The sequence below is a fragment of the Halictus rubicundus genome, unplaced genomic scaffold (genome assembly GCF_050948215.1).
Source record: "Halictus rubicundus isolate RS-2024b unplaced genomic scaffold, iyHalRubi1_principal scaffold1232, whole genome shotgun sequence".
NCBI classification, from domain to species: domain Eukaryota; kingdom Metazoa; phylum Arthropoda; class Insecta; order Hymenoptera; family Halictidae; genus Halictus; species Halictus rubicundus.
This window is the reverse complement of record NW_027489773.1, coordinates 8,912-25,991: the sequence shown is the minus strand read 5'-3', so window position 1 is coordinate 25,991 and position 17,080 is coordinate 8,912. Positions and strand designations below refer to the sequence as shown.

Here is a 17,080-nt window from a genome sequence, read left to right as displayed (position 1 = left end):
CCTGAATATACTAGAATATAGCAGAATATACCAGAATATACTTGAATATACCAGAATATTCCATAATATTACTCGAATATAGAAGAATATACGAGTATATACGATAATATTACTAGAATATAGGAGAATATACCATAATATTACTAGAATATACAAGAATATTCGAGAATATACTAGAATATAGCAGAATATACCAGAATATACTAGAATATACCATAATATTACTTGAATATGGAAGAATATACGAGAATATACGATAAAATTACTAGAATATACGAGAATATACCATAATATTACTAGAATATTGAAGAATATACCAGAATAAACCATAATATTATTAGAATATAGAAGAATATACCAGAATATACCATAATATAACTAGAATATAGAAGAATATACCAGAATATACCATAATATTACTAGAATATAGAAGAATATACCAGAATATACCATAATATTACTAGAATATAGAAGAATATACGAGAATATGCCAGAATATAGCAGAATATACTTGAATATACCAGAATATACCATAATATTACTCGAATATGGAAGAATATACGAGAATATACGATAATATTACTAGAATATAGAAGAATAGACCAGAATATACCATAATCTTACTAGAATATAGAAGAATATACCAGAATATACCATAATATTACTAGAATATAGAAGAATATAACAGAATATACCTGAATATACCTGAATATACTAGAATATAGCAGAATATACCAGAATATACCATAATATTAGTCGAATATAGAAGAATATACGAGAATATACGATAATATTACTAGAATATAGGAGAATATACCATAATATGACTAGAATATACAAGAATATTCGAGAATATACCAGAATATAGCAGAATATACCAGAATATACTAGAATATACCATAATATTACTTGAACATGGAAGAATATACGAGAATATACCATAATATTACTAGAATATAGAAGAATATACCAGAATATACCATAATATTACTAGAATATAGAAGAATATACCAGAATATACTTGAATATACCAGAATATACCATAATATTACTCGAATATAGAAGAATATACGAGAATATACGATAATATTACTATAATATAGGAGAATATACCATAATATTACTAGAATATAGAAGAATATTCGAGAATATACCAGAATATAGCAGAGTATACCAGAATATACTTCAATATACCAGAATATACCATAATATTACTCGAATATGGAAGAATATACGAGAATATACCATAATATTACTAGAATATAGAAGAATATAACAGAATATACCGGAATATACCTGAATATACTAGAATATAGCAGAATATACCAGAATATACTTGAATATACCAGAATATACGATAATATTACTAGAATATAGGAGAATATACCATAATATTACTAGAATATAGAAGAATATTCGAGAATATACTAGAATATAGCAGAATATACCAGAATATACTTGAATATACCAGAATATACCATAATATTACTTGAATATGGAAGAATATACGAGAATATACCATAATATTACTAGAATAAAGAAGAATATACGAGAATATACCTGAATATACTAGAATATAGCAGAATATACCAGAATATACCATAATATTAGTCGAGAATATACGATAATATTACTAGAATATAGGAGAATGTACCATAATATTACTAGAATATACAAGAATATTCGAGAATATACTAGAATATAGCAGAATATACCAGAATATACTAGAATATACCATAATATTACTTGAATATGGAAGAATATACGAGAATATACCATAATATTACTAGAATATAGAAGAATATACCAGAATATACCATAATATTACTAGAATATAGAAGAATATACCAGAATATACTTGAATATACCAGAATATACCATAATATTACTCGAATATAGAAGAATATACGAGAATATACGATAATATTACTAGAATATAGGAGAATATACCATAATATTACTAGAATATACAAGAATATTCGAGAATATACTAGAATATAGCAGAATATACCAGAATATACTAGAATATACCATAATATTACTTGAATATGGAAGAATATACGAGAATATACCATAATATTACTAGAATATAGAAGAATATACCAGAATATACCATAATATTACTAGAAAATAGAAGAATATACCAGAATATACTTGAATATACCAGAATATACCATAATATTACTCGAATATAGAAGAATATACGAGAATATACGATAATATTACTAGAATATAGGAGAATATACCATAATATTACTAGAATATAGAAGAGTATTCGAGAATATACCAGAATATAGCAGAGTATACCAGAATATACTTCAATATACCAGAATATACCATAATATTACTCGAATATGGAAGAATATACGAGAATATACCATAATAGTACTAGAATATAGAAGAATATAACAGAATATACCGGAATATACCTGAATATACTAGAATATAGCAGAATATACCAGAATATACTTGAATATACCAGAATATACCATAATATTACTCGAATATAGAAGAATATACGAGAATATACGATAATATTACTAGAATATAGGAGAATATACCATAATGTCGCGTCGCAACACTTCGAAGTGTCAACGATCAATTGTAATACCATCGAATGGGCCTAACAGCCAGATAAGGCGAAGATCGTGTACCGCCTACAATCTACACATACATTCGTACAAACAAGCATATGGTGAAGATCGCGTTCCACCCAGCTAATATCAATATTAATATAAACGATAAGGTGAAGATCACGTTCCACCTGCAGTGTGCACACGTATACGAATTAGCGTCAGGCGAAGAACAAGTCCCGCCTGTAACGTCTATAAAACACGATTATACGAATTATAAATAACCATAAGAGCTCGCGATCCGTCCGTTTCATCGATCCGTTAGATTTGGCGGGAAACCGTCGAGCCTTATATGGTCATGGGAATCGCCAATGACCATATAAGGTAATAGGGCAGCGACAGCGACGACGAAGATCCGACGATCGCGACGAAACATCTGCCGATCGCGATTCAAGGGAGAGAGCGCGAATATATGGAACGCGGCCGCGGGCCGCGAGACAGTTCGCCTGAACGATTAGGCTGTTATTGTACACGAACGAAAATCAACTTTATAGACCTTTATAGACTGGCATATCGCGAGTCCAATTCGACAAAGCGATTAATAAAGACATCGTACTTTCAAAAGTGTTGTTTATTCGAACACGTAAGCGAAACCACGGAGCGTGCGGGATCGCTCCGACGCGTAGTAATTCCTACAAAGACCATTTGGTGCCTCCTGTGAGGTGTCTACATCTCACGGAAAACAACAGTTCGAGCCACTGAGAGGACGACCACGTGCCACAAAGCAGATAGCTGATTGCCCTGCCACGATCAAGGAGTACAGTAGCCGCCTGCATCAGGTCACGTGAGTCGTTCGTTCATCACATTATCCTACCATCATGTCCGACAATATAAAATTATTAATCCAAAAGCGTTCAGCCCTCAAAACGCAAATTACGATCGTCGACAATCTCGTAGAAAAGGGAAAATTGGATAACGCGACGTTAAGACTACGCATCACCCGGTTGACGGATTTATTTCATGCGGCCGAGGATGCTAACAACGAGATCGCGTTGCTAGAGCCGGACAACGGTCACGACGACATCCTCGCGGAGATTGCGACCCGTTTCTACGATCTCGCGGGCCGGGCCGATAACATTCTAAATCGCCCAGACATCTCGCGCGCAGATACCGACACTGCAAATGATAGCAGAAGCACCGACAGTGCGAAAGGTCGCCCCGTTAAATTGCCCGATGCCTCATTACCGACTTTCGACGGTCGTTATGAAAGGTGGTTGTCTTTCAAAAACGCGTTTAACAGTATGATCGGTTCGCGCCGTGAACTAGACGACGTGGCGAAATTACAGTACCTCCGGTCCGCGTTAGTACAGGAAGCGGCGAACAAAATTCGGCTCTTCGACGTCGACGGAATCAATTACGCGAAAGCATGGGATATTTTAGAAAGAGCATATGAAAATAAACGCGTTCTGGTATCGCGACACATGTCCATGCTGTTCGACCTGCCGACGCTAGATAAAGAATCCACGAGCGGCCTGACGCGGTTAGCCGACGACGCTCAACAGCACTTTGCGTCTCTACACGCGCTGGGAGCACCGGTTTGCACCCAGACCGTCGTACACTTGCTCGAGAGCAAATTGCCCAAAATTACGTATGAGAAGTGGCAGGCAGGCTTAAGCCGACAAGAATATCCGAGCTTAGACGAAATGCTGGAATTCTTATACAAAACCGCGGTTTGTGTATCGCGCACGGATAAGATGCGATCCAGCGACCGAGACCGCGAGCGCGAGAGGGACGACCGCGCTCACAAACGGCGGCGCATACATCCGCCGAATCGCGTATTCGTCACCCAGGAACGCAAGTGCCTCGCGTGTAAGATTAGTTGTCATCCCCTCTTCACGTGCACCGCATTTAAGCGCTTGACCGTTCCGAAGCGCATTGAGCTTGTAAAAACCGCAAAGGTTTGCTTTAACTGTCTACGTTCCCATCGCGACGCTCCATGCCGATATTCCAATTGTACGATTTGTCAGAGACGGCACAATACATTGCTCCACAACCCCGAATTCGCGAGCTCGAGCAGAGCCGATACGTCAAAACCAGCGATTGACAACGCGGATGCCGGAAAATCAGCATGACTAGTCATACCGAGCGGGGAGCCAACGATTAGTCTCGCGACCGTACTTCAAACCGCATCACCGCAGTTGATAATGAGCGCCATAGTCGAAATCAGTAGTAAAAACCGATCGGTAATAAGAGCCCGAGCCATATTAGATACCTGCGCGACGGCCAATTTTGTCACTGAGGCGCTCATACGGCGATTAGGTCTACGGGTAACCGCGCAATCGTTCCCCATCGGGACGTTAAATGGCATGAACACAGTTTCGAAAGGCCTAGTTAAATTAAAAATACGATCGACCTTTGACGGTTTTGAAAGGGAATTAACGTGCCTCAGTATCCCGAATATCACGGATTTGGTGCCGTCGGAGGTGTTTCCACGCGATTCAATGACAATTCCGCGTAACATCCGCCTAGCAGACGCCGAATTTCATCTGCCGCGTCCAGTAGATTTGTTGATCGGTGCCGGGGCGACAGTTTCGCTATTTCAGGTTGGGCAAATTAATCTCTCGCGCGAAGGGCAAGATTTATATCTGCAAAAGACGCGATTAGGTTGGGTCGTGACCGGTGGCGTTGCGCAACAACGAGCAACAAGAGCCGCGTGCCACTTGTCGACGCTGGAAACGCAGCTCGACAAGTTTTGGCGGATAGAAGAAGTCGACACGGAAGGACCGCGGTCAGAGGAAGAAGTCGCGTGCGAAATGCATTTTCAAAAAAACGTCAGTCGCGATCCGTCCGGCCGGTACACGGTACGTTTACCTTTTCGCGGAACCCGCGAACGGCTCGGCAATTCGCGCAATGGCGCGGTCAAACGATTATTATCCCTCGAACGCAAATTAAACGCGAATAAAGTATTACGAGACGAATATCAGCGCGTTCTCGACGAATACTTAGCTTTAGGCCATATGTCTCTGGTGGAGGCTCCTGGTGACGAGGGATTTTATATGCCGCATCACGCGGTAGTGAAAGAAGCCAGTAGCACCACCAAAGTTCGCGTGGTATGCGATGCGTCGGCGAAAACAACGTCCGGCGCGTCCCTGAACGACATTCTTCTGGTCGGACCCACCATACAACCGAAGTTGTTCGCGCGTCTACTTCGCTTCCGCACGTATAAATATGTGCTAACGGCAGACATCGAAAAGATGTATCGTCAAGTACTCTTGCATGAAGACGATCGACCGTACCAAAGAATATTATGGCGCCGGAATGATAAAATTGAAACGTATCAATTAAACACACTCACTTTCGGCGTTTCATCGTCACCGTTCCTTGCGATCCGGACCGTACATCAAATAGCTGACGACGAACGAGAGTCGTACGCGAGAGCCGCGAAAATATTAAAGACACACCTCTACGTTGACGACCTTCTGTCCGGTGCTGACACCATCGACGAAGCTCGCGCAATACGGAGGGAAGTGTCGGGCGCCCTGAGTCGCGGCGGTTTGTCGATCCGACAATGGGCATCGAATAACCGGGACATTTTAGACGGTCTTCCGGATAATGAATTGCACGCGAACCTCGTAGTAAATATTGACCGGTCGCTGAAAACATTAGGCATTTCGTGGAAAACGAACACGGACGAGATCTATTACACTACCTGTACAAACGCCGTCGGAAGCAAGACGACGAAGCGGTCGATCCTATCCGAAATAGCGAGGATCTTCGATCCTTTGGGTTTGTTGGGTCCGGTCGTGTTACACGCAAAAAAGATCATGCAGGACGTGTGGCGATCGGGAGTCGCGTGGGACGAATCTGTTCCGCAGTCTATTCATTCGGAATGGACACAGTTCACGCAGCAATTAGAATTACTCCGAGCAGTTGCATTCCACCGAAGAGTTGTAACGGAGCAACCGCAAAATATCGAATTACACGGGTTTTGCGACGCGAGCACCATTGGATATGGCGCATGTTTGTACGTGCGGTCGACCGGGAAGGACGGGATTGTCAAATGTTATCTATTGTGCGCTAAATCGCGAGTTGCGCCGCTCAAGACGGTGACCATTCCACGATTAGAATTATGCGGCGCGTTATTGTTGACGCGACTATACCGCGAGGCGAGCGACGCGCTTAATATCTCACCTGATAAGGTGGTGTTTTGGTCCGACTCGACCGTGGTTTTACATTGGATTCAAACGGCACCGCATCGACTAAAAATGTATGCGGCCACGCGAGTCGCGGAAATCCAATCGGTCACCGGTGATCATACCTGGCGACACGTCCGCTCGGAGTACAATCCGGCAGACGCATTATCCCGAGGCCAATTACCACACGCGTTTCTACAGAATCGTGCATGGTTCGTCGGTCCGTCGTGGCTGACTAAAAACTCGGACGAATGGCCTAACGAAGTGCTGCAAAGCATCGAGATTCCCGAACTCAAGACGGTCACTTGCTTCGTCGCGAACACGAGCGCGGACGATTTATTCACGCGTTACTCTTCATATACCACGTTACGTAGGGTGATCGCACATTGTTTACGGTTCCGGCCACGTGGCCCGCGCGGCGGTTCGCTGAGCGCCCGAGAAATTCAGATGGCCGAGATTCGAATTATCCGAAACGTGCAGGCATCGCAATTCGGAGACGAAATTAAGTGCCTAAAGGCCAAAAATACGACGTCGAAAAGCCGAATCGCGAGTCTCAATCCTTTTCTGGACGACGACACGGTGCTACGGGTCGGTGGGCGCCTGCAAAAATCAGATCTGCCCTATGACCAAAAACATCCGATCTTGCTACCGAGTCGACATCGGCTAACTGACCTAATCATCCGGGAAACGCACGAGAAATACCATCACACGGGCATACAAACCACCTTACATATACTCCGACAAAGATTTTGGTTGCTTGACGGACGTAACCAAGTACGTCAGGTAATACGTGCGTGCACACGGTGTTTCCGTTTCAACGCGATTAACACCGAATATAGAATGGGCAATTTACCGGCGGTTCGAGTACGCGAGGCGACACCTTTCGAAAACATCGGCATAGATTTCTGCGGGCCCTTTTTCATAAAGGAACGCAAGCACCGAAACAGAACGCGAATCAAAACGTACGTGTGCGTGTTTGTGTGTATGGCCGTGAAGGCGGTGCATCTAGAAGTCGTTAGCGACCTGTCAACCGAGGGGTTCCTCGCAGCTTTGCGACGGTTCGCGTCACGACGGGGTGTACCGGCTCATATATTCTCCGATAACGGCACAAATTTTGTAGGCGCGAGTAATCAACTAAAAGAATTATACGCGTTGCTCCATTCAGACACGCACCGAGAACGCGTTCAAAGATTTGCCAGTGACCATCGGATCACGTGGCATTTCAATCCACCAGCGGCTCCCCATTTCGGCGGTTTGTGGGAGTCAATGGTGAAACTGTTCAAACATCACCTTCGGCGGGTTGTCGGCGATTCACTTTTTACTTTCGAAGAGCTCAATACGCTCTGTATAGAGATTGAGGGCATCCTGAATTCCCGACCCATAACACCACTATCCTCCGACCCGAACGATTTGAACGCACTTACGCCAGCGCATTTTTTAATTGGGAAACCATTGACCACCCTTCCCGAAGATAACTTGGTACAAGTTCCAGCACACCGCCTATCCAATTGGCAGCACATCACGAAGGTTCGCCAAGACTTCTGGGCACGATGGAACAAAGAATATCTGAACGAGCTCCAAAAACGGCAGAAATGGACTAAGGACAGCCCAAACATCGAGGTCGGCGCCGTCGTGTTGCTCAAGGACAAAAATCAACCCTGTTCGCAGTGGGCGCTAGGCAGAATCACGGCCCTACATCCTGGTGAGGACGGAGTAGCGCGAGCAGCCACGGTAAAAACCGCAAACGGGGAATTCAAACGGACCACACAAATCATATGTCCGTTACCGTCCGAATAAACTCTTCACAAGCGTTTCGTAAACCGCAATCGTTAGCAGATTATCGACTTATGCATAACATAGACCACCGACTCCGTATAAACATTGTACATCTCTGAGTCACGACTAAAGGCGCAATAGTTGATCGTACCCTCTCAACGGGGGGAGTATGTCGCGTCGCAACACTTCGAAGTGTCAACGATCAATTGTAATACCATCGAATGGGCCTAACAGCCAGATAAGGCGAAGATCGTGTACCGCCTACAATCTACACATACATTCGTACAAACAAGCATATGGTGAAGATCGCGTTCCACCCAGCTAATATCAATATTAATATAAACGATAAGGTGAAGATCACGTTCCACCTGCAGTGTGCACACGTATACGAATTAGCGTCAGGCGAAGAACAAGTCCCGCCTGTAACGTCTATAAAACACGATTATACGAATTATAAATAACCATAAGAGCTCGCGATCCGTCCGTTTCATCGATCCGTTAGATTTGGCGGGAAACCGTCGAGCCTTATATGGTCATGGGAATCGCCAATGACCATATAAGGTAATAGGGCAGCGACAGCGACGACGAAGATCCGACGATCGCGACGAAACATCTGCCGATCGCGATTCAAGGGAGAGAGCGCGAATATATGGAACGCGGCCGCGGGCCGCGAGACAGTTCGCCTGAACGATTAGGCTGTTATTGTACACGAACGAAAATCAACTTTATAGACCTTTATAGACTGGCATATCGCGAGTCCAATTCGACAAAGCGATTAATAAAGACATCGTACTTTCAAAAGTGTTGTTTATTCGAACACGTAAGCGAAACCACGGAGCGTGCGGGATCGCTCCGACGCGTAGTAATTCCTACAAAGACCATTTGGTGCCTCCTGTGAGGTGTCTACATCTCACGGAAAACAACAGTTCGAGCCACTGAGAGGACGACCACGTGCCACAAAGCAGATAGCTGATTGCCCTGCCACGATCAAGGAGTACAGTAGCCGCCTGCATCAGGTCACGTGAGTCGTTCGTTCATCACATTATCCTACCATCATGTCCGACAATATAAAATTATTAATCCAAAAGCGTTCAGCCCTCAAAACGCAAATTACGATCGTCGACAATCTCGTAGAAAAGGGAAAATTGGATAACGCGACGTTAAGACTACGCATCACCCGGTTGACGGATTTATTTCATGCGGCCGAGGATGCTAACAACGAGATCGCGTTGCTAGAGCCGGACAACGGTCACGACGACATCCTCGCGGAGATTGCGACCCGTTTCTACGATCTCGCGGGCCGGGCCGATAACATTCTAAATCGCCCAGACATCTCGCGCGCAGATACCGACACTGCAAATGATAGCAGAAGCACCGACAGTGCGAAAGGTCGCCCCGTTAAATTGCCCGATGCCTCATTACCGACTTTCGACGGTCGTTATGAAAGGTGGTTGTCTTTCAAAAACGCGTTTAACAGTATGATCGGTTCGCGCCGTGAACTAGACGACGTGGCGAAATTACAGTACCTCCGGTCCGCGTTAGTACAGGAAGCGGCGAACAAAATTCGGCTCTTCGACGTCGACGGAATCAATTACGCGAAAGCATGGGATATTTTAGAAAGAGCATATGAAAATAAACGCGTTCTGGTATCGCGACACATGTCCATGCTGTTCGACCTGCCGACGCTAGATAAAGAATCCACGAGCGGCCTGACGCGGTTAGCCGACGACGCTCAACAGCACTTTGCGTCTCTACACGCGCTGGGAGCACCGGTTTGCACCCAGACCGTCGTACACTTGCTCGAGAGCAAATTGCCCAAAATTACGTATGAGAAGTGGCAGGCAGGCTTAAGCCGACAAGAATATCCGAGCTTAGACGAAATGCTGGAATTCTTATACAAAACCGCGGTTTGTGTATCGCGCACGGATAAGATGCGATCCAGCGACCGAGACCGCGAGCGCGAGAGGGACGACCGCGCTCACAAACGGCGGCGCATACATCCGCCGAATCGCGTATTCGTCACCCAGGAACGCAAGTGCCTCGCGTGTAAGATTAGTTGTCATCCCCTCTTCACGTGCACCGCATTTAAGCGCTTGACCGTTCCGAAGCGCATTGAGCTTGTAAAAACCGCAAAGGTTTGCTTTAACTGTCTACGTTCCCATCGCGACGCTCCATGCCGATATTCCAATTGTACGATTTGTCAGAGACGGCACAATACATTGCTCCACAACCCCGAATTCGCGAGCTCGAGCAGAGCCGATACGTCAAAACCAGCGATTGACAACGCGGATGCCGGAAAATCAGCATGACTAGTCATACCGAGCGGGGAGCCAACGATTAGTCTCGCGACCGTACTTCAAACCGCATCACCGCAGTTGATAATGAGCGCCATAGTCGAAATCAGTAGTAAAAACCGATCGGTAATAAGAGCCCGAGCCATATTAGATACCTGCGCGACGGCCAATTTTGTCACTGAGGCGCTCATACGGCGATTAGGTCTACGGGTAACCGCGCAATCGTTCCCCATCGGGACGTTAAATGGCATGAACACAGTTTCGAAAGGCCTAGTTAAATTAAAAATACGATCGACCTTTGACGGTTTTGAAAGGGAATTAACGTGCCTCAGTATCCCGAATATCACGGATTTGGTGCCGTCGGAGGTGTTTCCACGCGATTCAATGACAATTCCGCGTAACATCCGCCTAGCAGACGCCGAATTTCATCTGCCGCGTCCAGTAGATTTGTTGATCGGTGCCGGGGCGACAGTTTCGCTATTTCAGGTTGGGCAAATTAATCTCTCGCGCGAAGGGCAAGATTTATATCTGCAAAAGACGCGATTAGGTTGGGTCGTGACCGGTGGCGTTGCGCAACAACGAGCAACAAGAGCCGCGTGCCACTTGTCGACGCTGGAAACGCAGCTCGACAAGTTTTGGCGGATAGAAGAAGTCGACACGGAAGGACCGCGGTCAGAGGAAGAAGTCGCGTGCGAAATGCATTTTCAAAAAAACGTCAGTCGCGACCCGTCCGGCCGGTACACGGTACGTTTACCTTTTCGCGGAACCCGCGAACGGCTCGGCAATTCGCGCAATGGCGCGGTCAAACGATTATTATCCCTCGAACGCAAATTAAACGCGAATAAAGTATTACGAGACGAATATCAGCGCGTTCTCGACGAATACTTAGCTTTAGGCCATATGTCTCTGGTGGAGGCTCCTGGTGACGAGGGATTTTATATGCCGCATCACGCGGTAGTGAAAGAAGCCAGTAGCACCACCAAAGTTCGCGTGGTATGCGATGCGTCGGCGAAAACAACGTCCGGCGCGTCCCTGAACGACATTCTTCTGGTCGGACCCACCATACAACCGAAGTTGTTCGCGCATCTACTTCGCTTCCGCACGTATAAATATGTGCTAACGGCAGACATCGAAAAGATGTATCGTCAAGTACTCTTGCATGAAGACGATCGACCGTACCAAAGAATATTATGGCGCCGGAATGATAAAATTGAAACGTATCAATTAAACACACTCACTTTCGGCGTTTCATCGTCACCGTTCCTTGCGATCCGGACCGTACATCAAATAGCTGACGACGAACGAGAGTCGTACGCGAGAGCCGCGAAAATATTAAAGACACACCTCTACGTTGACGACCTTCTGTCCGGTGCTGACACCATCGACGAAGCTCGCGCAATACGGAGGGAAGTGTCGGGCGCCCTGAGTCGCGGCGGTTTGTCGATCCGACAATGGGCATCGAATAACCGGGACATTTTAGACGGTCTTCCGGATAATGAATTGCACGCGAACCTCGTAGTAAATATTGACCGGTCGCTGAAAACATTAGGCATTTCGTGGAAAACGAACACGGACGAGATCTATTACACTACCTGTACAAACGCCGTCGGAAGCAAGACGACGAAGCGGTCGATCCTATCCGAAATAGCGAGGATCTTCGATCCTTTGGGTTTGTTGGGTCCGGTCGTGTTACACGCAAAAAAGATCATGCAGGACGTGTGGCGATCGGGAGTCGCGTGGGACGAATCTGTTCCGCAGTCTATTCATTCGGAATGGACACAGTTCACGCAGCAATTAGAATTACTCCGAGCAGTTGCATTCCACCGAAGAGTTGTAACGGAGCAACCGCAAAATATCGAATTACACGGGTTTTGCGACGCGAGCACCATTGGATATGGCGCATGTTTGTACGTGCGGTCGACCGGGAAGGACGGGATTGTCAAATGTTATCTATTGTGCGCTAAATCGCGAGTTGCGCCGCTCAAGACGGTGACCATTCCACGATTAGAATTATGCGGCGCGTTATTGTTGACGCGACTATACCGCGAGGCGAGCGACGCGCTTAATATCTCACCTGATAAGGTGGTGTTTTGGTCCGACTCGACCGTGGTTTTACATTGGATTCAAACGGCACCGCATCGACTAAAAATGTATGCGGCCACGCGAGTCGCGGAAATCCAATCGGTCACCGGTGATCATACCTGGCGACACGTCCGCTCGGAGTACAATCCGGCAGACGCATTATCCCGAGGCCAATTACCACACGCGTTTCTACAGAATCGTGCATGGTTCGTCGGTCCGTCGTGGCTGACTAAAAACTCGGACGAATGGCCTAACGAAGTGCTGCAAAGCATCGAGATTCCCGAACTCAAGACGGTCACTTGCTTCGTCGCGAACACGAGCGCGGACGATTTATTCACGCGTTACTCTTCATATACCACGTTACGTAGGGTGATCGCACATTGTTTACGGTTCCGGCCACGTGGCCCGCGCGGCGGTTCGCTGAGCGCCCGAGAAATTCAGATGGCCGAGATTCGAATTATCCGAAACGTGCAGGCATCGCAATTCGGAGACGAAATTAAGTGCCTAAAGGCCAAAAATACGACGTCGAAAAGCCGAATCGCGAGTCTCAATCCTTTTCTGGACGACGACACGGTGCTACGGGTCGGTGGGCGCCTGCAAAAATCAGATCTGCCCTATGACCAAAAACATCCGATCTTGCTACCGAGTCGACATCGGCTAACTGACCTAATCATCCGGGAAACGCACGAGAAATACCATCACACGGGCATACAAACCACCTTACATATACTCCGACAAAGATTTTGGTTGCTTGACGGACGTAACCAAGTACGTCAGGTAATACGTGCGTGCACACGGTGTTTCCGTTTCAACGCGATTAACACCGAATATAGAATGGGCAATTTACCGGCGGTTCGAGTACGCGAGGCGACACCTTTCGAAAACATCGGCATAGATTTCTGCGGGCCCTTTTTCATAAAGGAACGCAAGCACCGAAACAGAACGCGAATCAAAACGTACGTGTGCGTGTTTGTGTGTATGGCCGTGAAGGCGGTGCATCTAGAAGTCGTTAGCGACCTGTCAACCGAGGGGTTCATCGCAGCTTTGCGACGGTTCGCGTCACGACGGGGTGTACCGGCTCATATATTCTCCGATAACGGCACAAATTTTGTAGGCGCGAGTAATCAACTAAAAGAATTATACGCGTTGCTCCATTCAGACACGCACCGAGAACGCGTTCAAAGATTTGCCAGTGACCATCGGATCACGTGGCATTTCAATCCACCAGCGGCTCCCCATTTCGGCGGTTTGTGGGAGTCAATGGTGAAACTGTTCAAACATCACCTTCGGCGGGTTGTCGGCGATTCACTTTTTACTTTCGAAGAGCTCAATACGCTCTGTATAGAGATTGAGGGCATCCTGAATTCCCGACCCATAACACCACTATCCTCCGACCCGAACGATTTGAACGCACTTACGCCAGCGCATTTTTTAATTGGGAAACCATTGACCACCCTTCCCGAAGATAACTTGGTACAAGTTCCAGCACACCGCCTATCCAATTGGCAGCACATCACGAAGGTTCGCCAAGACTTCTGGGCACGATGGAACAAAGAATATCTGAACGAGCTCCAAAAACGGCAGAAATGGACTAAGGACAGCCCAAACATCGAGGTCGGCGCCGTCGTGTTGCTCAAGGACAAAAATCAACCCTGTTCGCAGTGGGCGCTAGGCAGAATCACGGCCCTACATCCTGGTGAGGACGGAGTAGCGCGAGCAGCCACGGTAAAAACCGCAAACGGGGAATTCAAACGGACCACACAAATCATATGTCCGTTACCGTCCGAATAAACTCTTCACAAGCGTTTCGTAAACCGCAATCGTTAGCAGATTATCGACTTATGCATAACATAGACCACCGACTCCGTATAAACATTGTACATCTCTGAGTCACGACTAAAGGCGCAATAGTTGATCGTACCCTCTCAACGGGGGGAGTATGTCGCGTCGCAACACTTCGAAGTGTCAACGATCAATTGTAATACCATCGAATGGGCCTAACAGCCAGATAAGGCGAAGATCGTGTACCGCCTACAATCTACACATACATTCGTACAAACAAGCATATGGTGAAGATCGCGTTCCACCCAGCTAATATCAATATTAATATAAACGATAAGGTGAAGATCACGTTCCACCTGCAGTGTGCACACGTATACGAATTAGCGTCAGGCGAAGAACAAGTCCCGCCTGTAACGTCTATAAAACACGATTATACGAATTATAAATAACCATAAGAGCTCGCGATCCGTCCGTTTCATCGATCCGTTAGATTTGGCGGGAAACCGTCGAGCCTTATATGGTCATGGGAATCGCCAATGACCATATAAGGTAATAGGGCAGCGACAGCGACGACGAAGATCCGACGATCGCGACGAAACATCTGCCGATCGCGATTCAAGGGAGAGAGCGCGAATATATGGAACGCGGCCGCGGGCCGCGAGACAGTTCGCCTGAACGATTAGGCTGTTATTGTACACGAACGAAAATCAACTTTATAGACCTTTATAGACTGGCATATCGCGAGTCCAATTCGACAAAGCGATTAATAAAGACATCGTACTTTCAAAAGTGTTGTTTATTCGAACACGTAAGCGAAACCACGGAGCGTGCGGGATCGCTCCGACGCGTAGTAATTCCTACAAAGACCACATAATATTACTAGAATATAGAAGAATATTCGAGAATATACTAGAATATAGCAGAATATACCAGAATATACTTGAATATACCAGAATATACCATAATATTACTTGAATATGGAAGAATATACGAGAATATACCATAATATTACTAGAATAAAGAAGAATATACGAGAATATACCTGAATATACTAGAATATAGCAGAATATACCAGAATATACCATAATATTACTAGAATATAGAAGAGTATACGAGAATATAAATGAATATACTAGAATATACCAGAATATACCATCATATTACTCGAATATAGAAGAATATACGAGAATATACCAGAATATACTAGAATTTAGCATAATATACCAGAATATTCCAGAATATACCATAATATTACTAGAATATAGAAGAATATACGAGAATATACCTGAATATACCTGAATATACTAGAATATAGCAGAATATACCAGAATATGCTTGAATATAGCAGAATATACCACAATATTACTCGAATATAGAAGAATATACGAGAATATACGATAATATTACTAGAATATAGGAGAATATACCAGAATATACCATAATATTACTAGAATATAGAAGAATATTCGAGAATATACTAGAATATAGCAGAATATACGAGAATATACTTGAATATACAGGAATATACCATAATATTACTAGAATATAGAAGAATATACCAGAATATACCATAATATTACTAGAATATAGAAGAATATACCAGAATATACCTGAATATACCTGAATATACTAGAATATAGCAGAATATACCAGAATATACTTCAATATACCAGAATATACCATTATATTACTCGAATATAGATGAATATACGAGAATATACGATAATATTACTAGAATATACGAGAATATACCATAATATTACTAGAATATAGAAGAATATACCAGAATATACCATAATATTACTAGAATATAGAAGAATGTACCAGAATATACCATAATATTACTAGAATATAGAAGAATATAACAGAATATACCTGAATATTCCTAGAATATAGAAGAATATACCAGAATATACCATAATATTACTAGAATATAGAAGAATATACGAGAATATACCTGAATATACTAGAACATAGCAGAATATACCAGAATATACCATAATATTACTAGAATATAGAAGAATATAACAGAATATACCTGAATATACCTGAATATACTAGAATATAGCAGATATACCAGAATATACTTGAATATACCAGAATATACCATAATATTACTCGAATATAGAAGAATATACGAGAATATACCAGAATATACCAGAATATACCATAATATTACTAGAATATAGATGAATACACGAGAATATACCTGAATATACTAGAATATAGCAGAATATGCCAAAATATACCATAATATTACTAGAAAATAGAAGAATATACGAGAATATACCTCAATATACTAGAATATAGCAGAATATACCAGAATATACCATAATATTACTCGAATATAGAAGAATATACGAGAATATACGATAATATT

General features: G+C 44.2%; 4 protein-coding genes across 4 annotated transcripts; all 4 read left to right on the top strand.

The window, feature by feature from the left end:
• Positions 1–3,451: 3,451 nt before the first annotated feature.
• Positions 3,452–4,705, top strand: LOC143365020 (uncharacterized). Its single transcript, XM_076805020.1, has one exon. It carries the CDS (start codon positions 3,452–3,454, stop codon positions 4,703–4,705), a length of 1,254 nt encoding a protein of 417 aa, XP_076661135.1.
• Positions 4,706–4,777: 72 nt separating this feature from the next.
• LOC143365019 (uncharacterized) lies at positions 4,778–8,563 on the top strand. Its single transcript, XM_076805019.1, has one exon. It carries the CDS (start codon positions 4,778–4,780, stop codon positions 8,561–8,563), a length of 3,786 nt encoding a protein of 1,261 aa, XP_076661134.1.
• Positions 8,564–9,597: 1,034 nt separating this feature from the next.
• Positions 9,598–10,851, top strand: LOC143365018 (uncharacterized). The gene has a single exon (XM_076805018.1). It carries the CDS (start codon positions 9,598–9,600, stop codon positions 10,849–10,851), a length of 1,254 nt encoding a protein of 417 aa, XP_076661133.1.
• Positions 10,852–10,923: 72 nt separating this feature from the next.
• Positions 10,924–14,709, top strand: LOC143365017 (uncharacterized). The gene has a single exon (XM_076805017.1). The coding sequence runs from the start codon at positions 10,924–10,926 to the stop codon at positions 14,707–14,709; it is 3,786 nt and encodes a 1,261-aa protein (XP_076661132.1).
• The last annotated feature ends 2,371 nt before the right edge of the window (positions 14,710–17,080 follow it).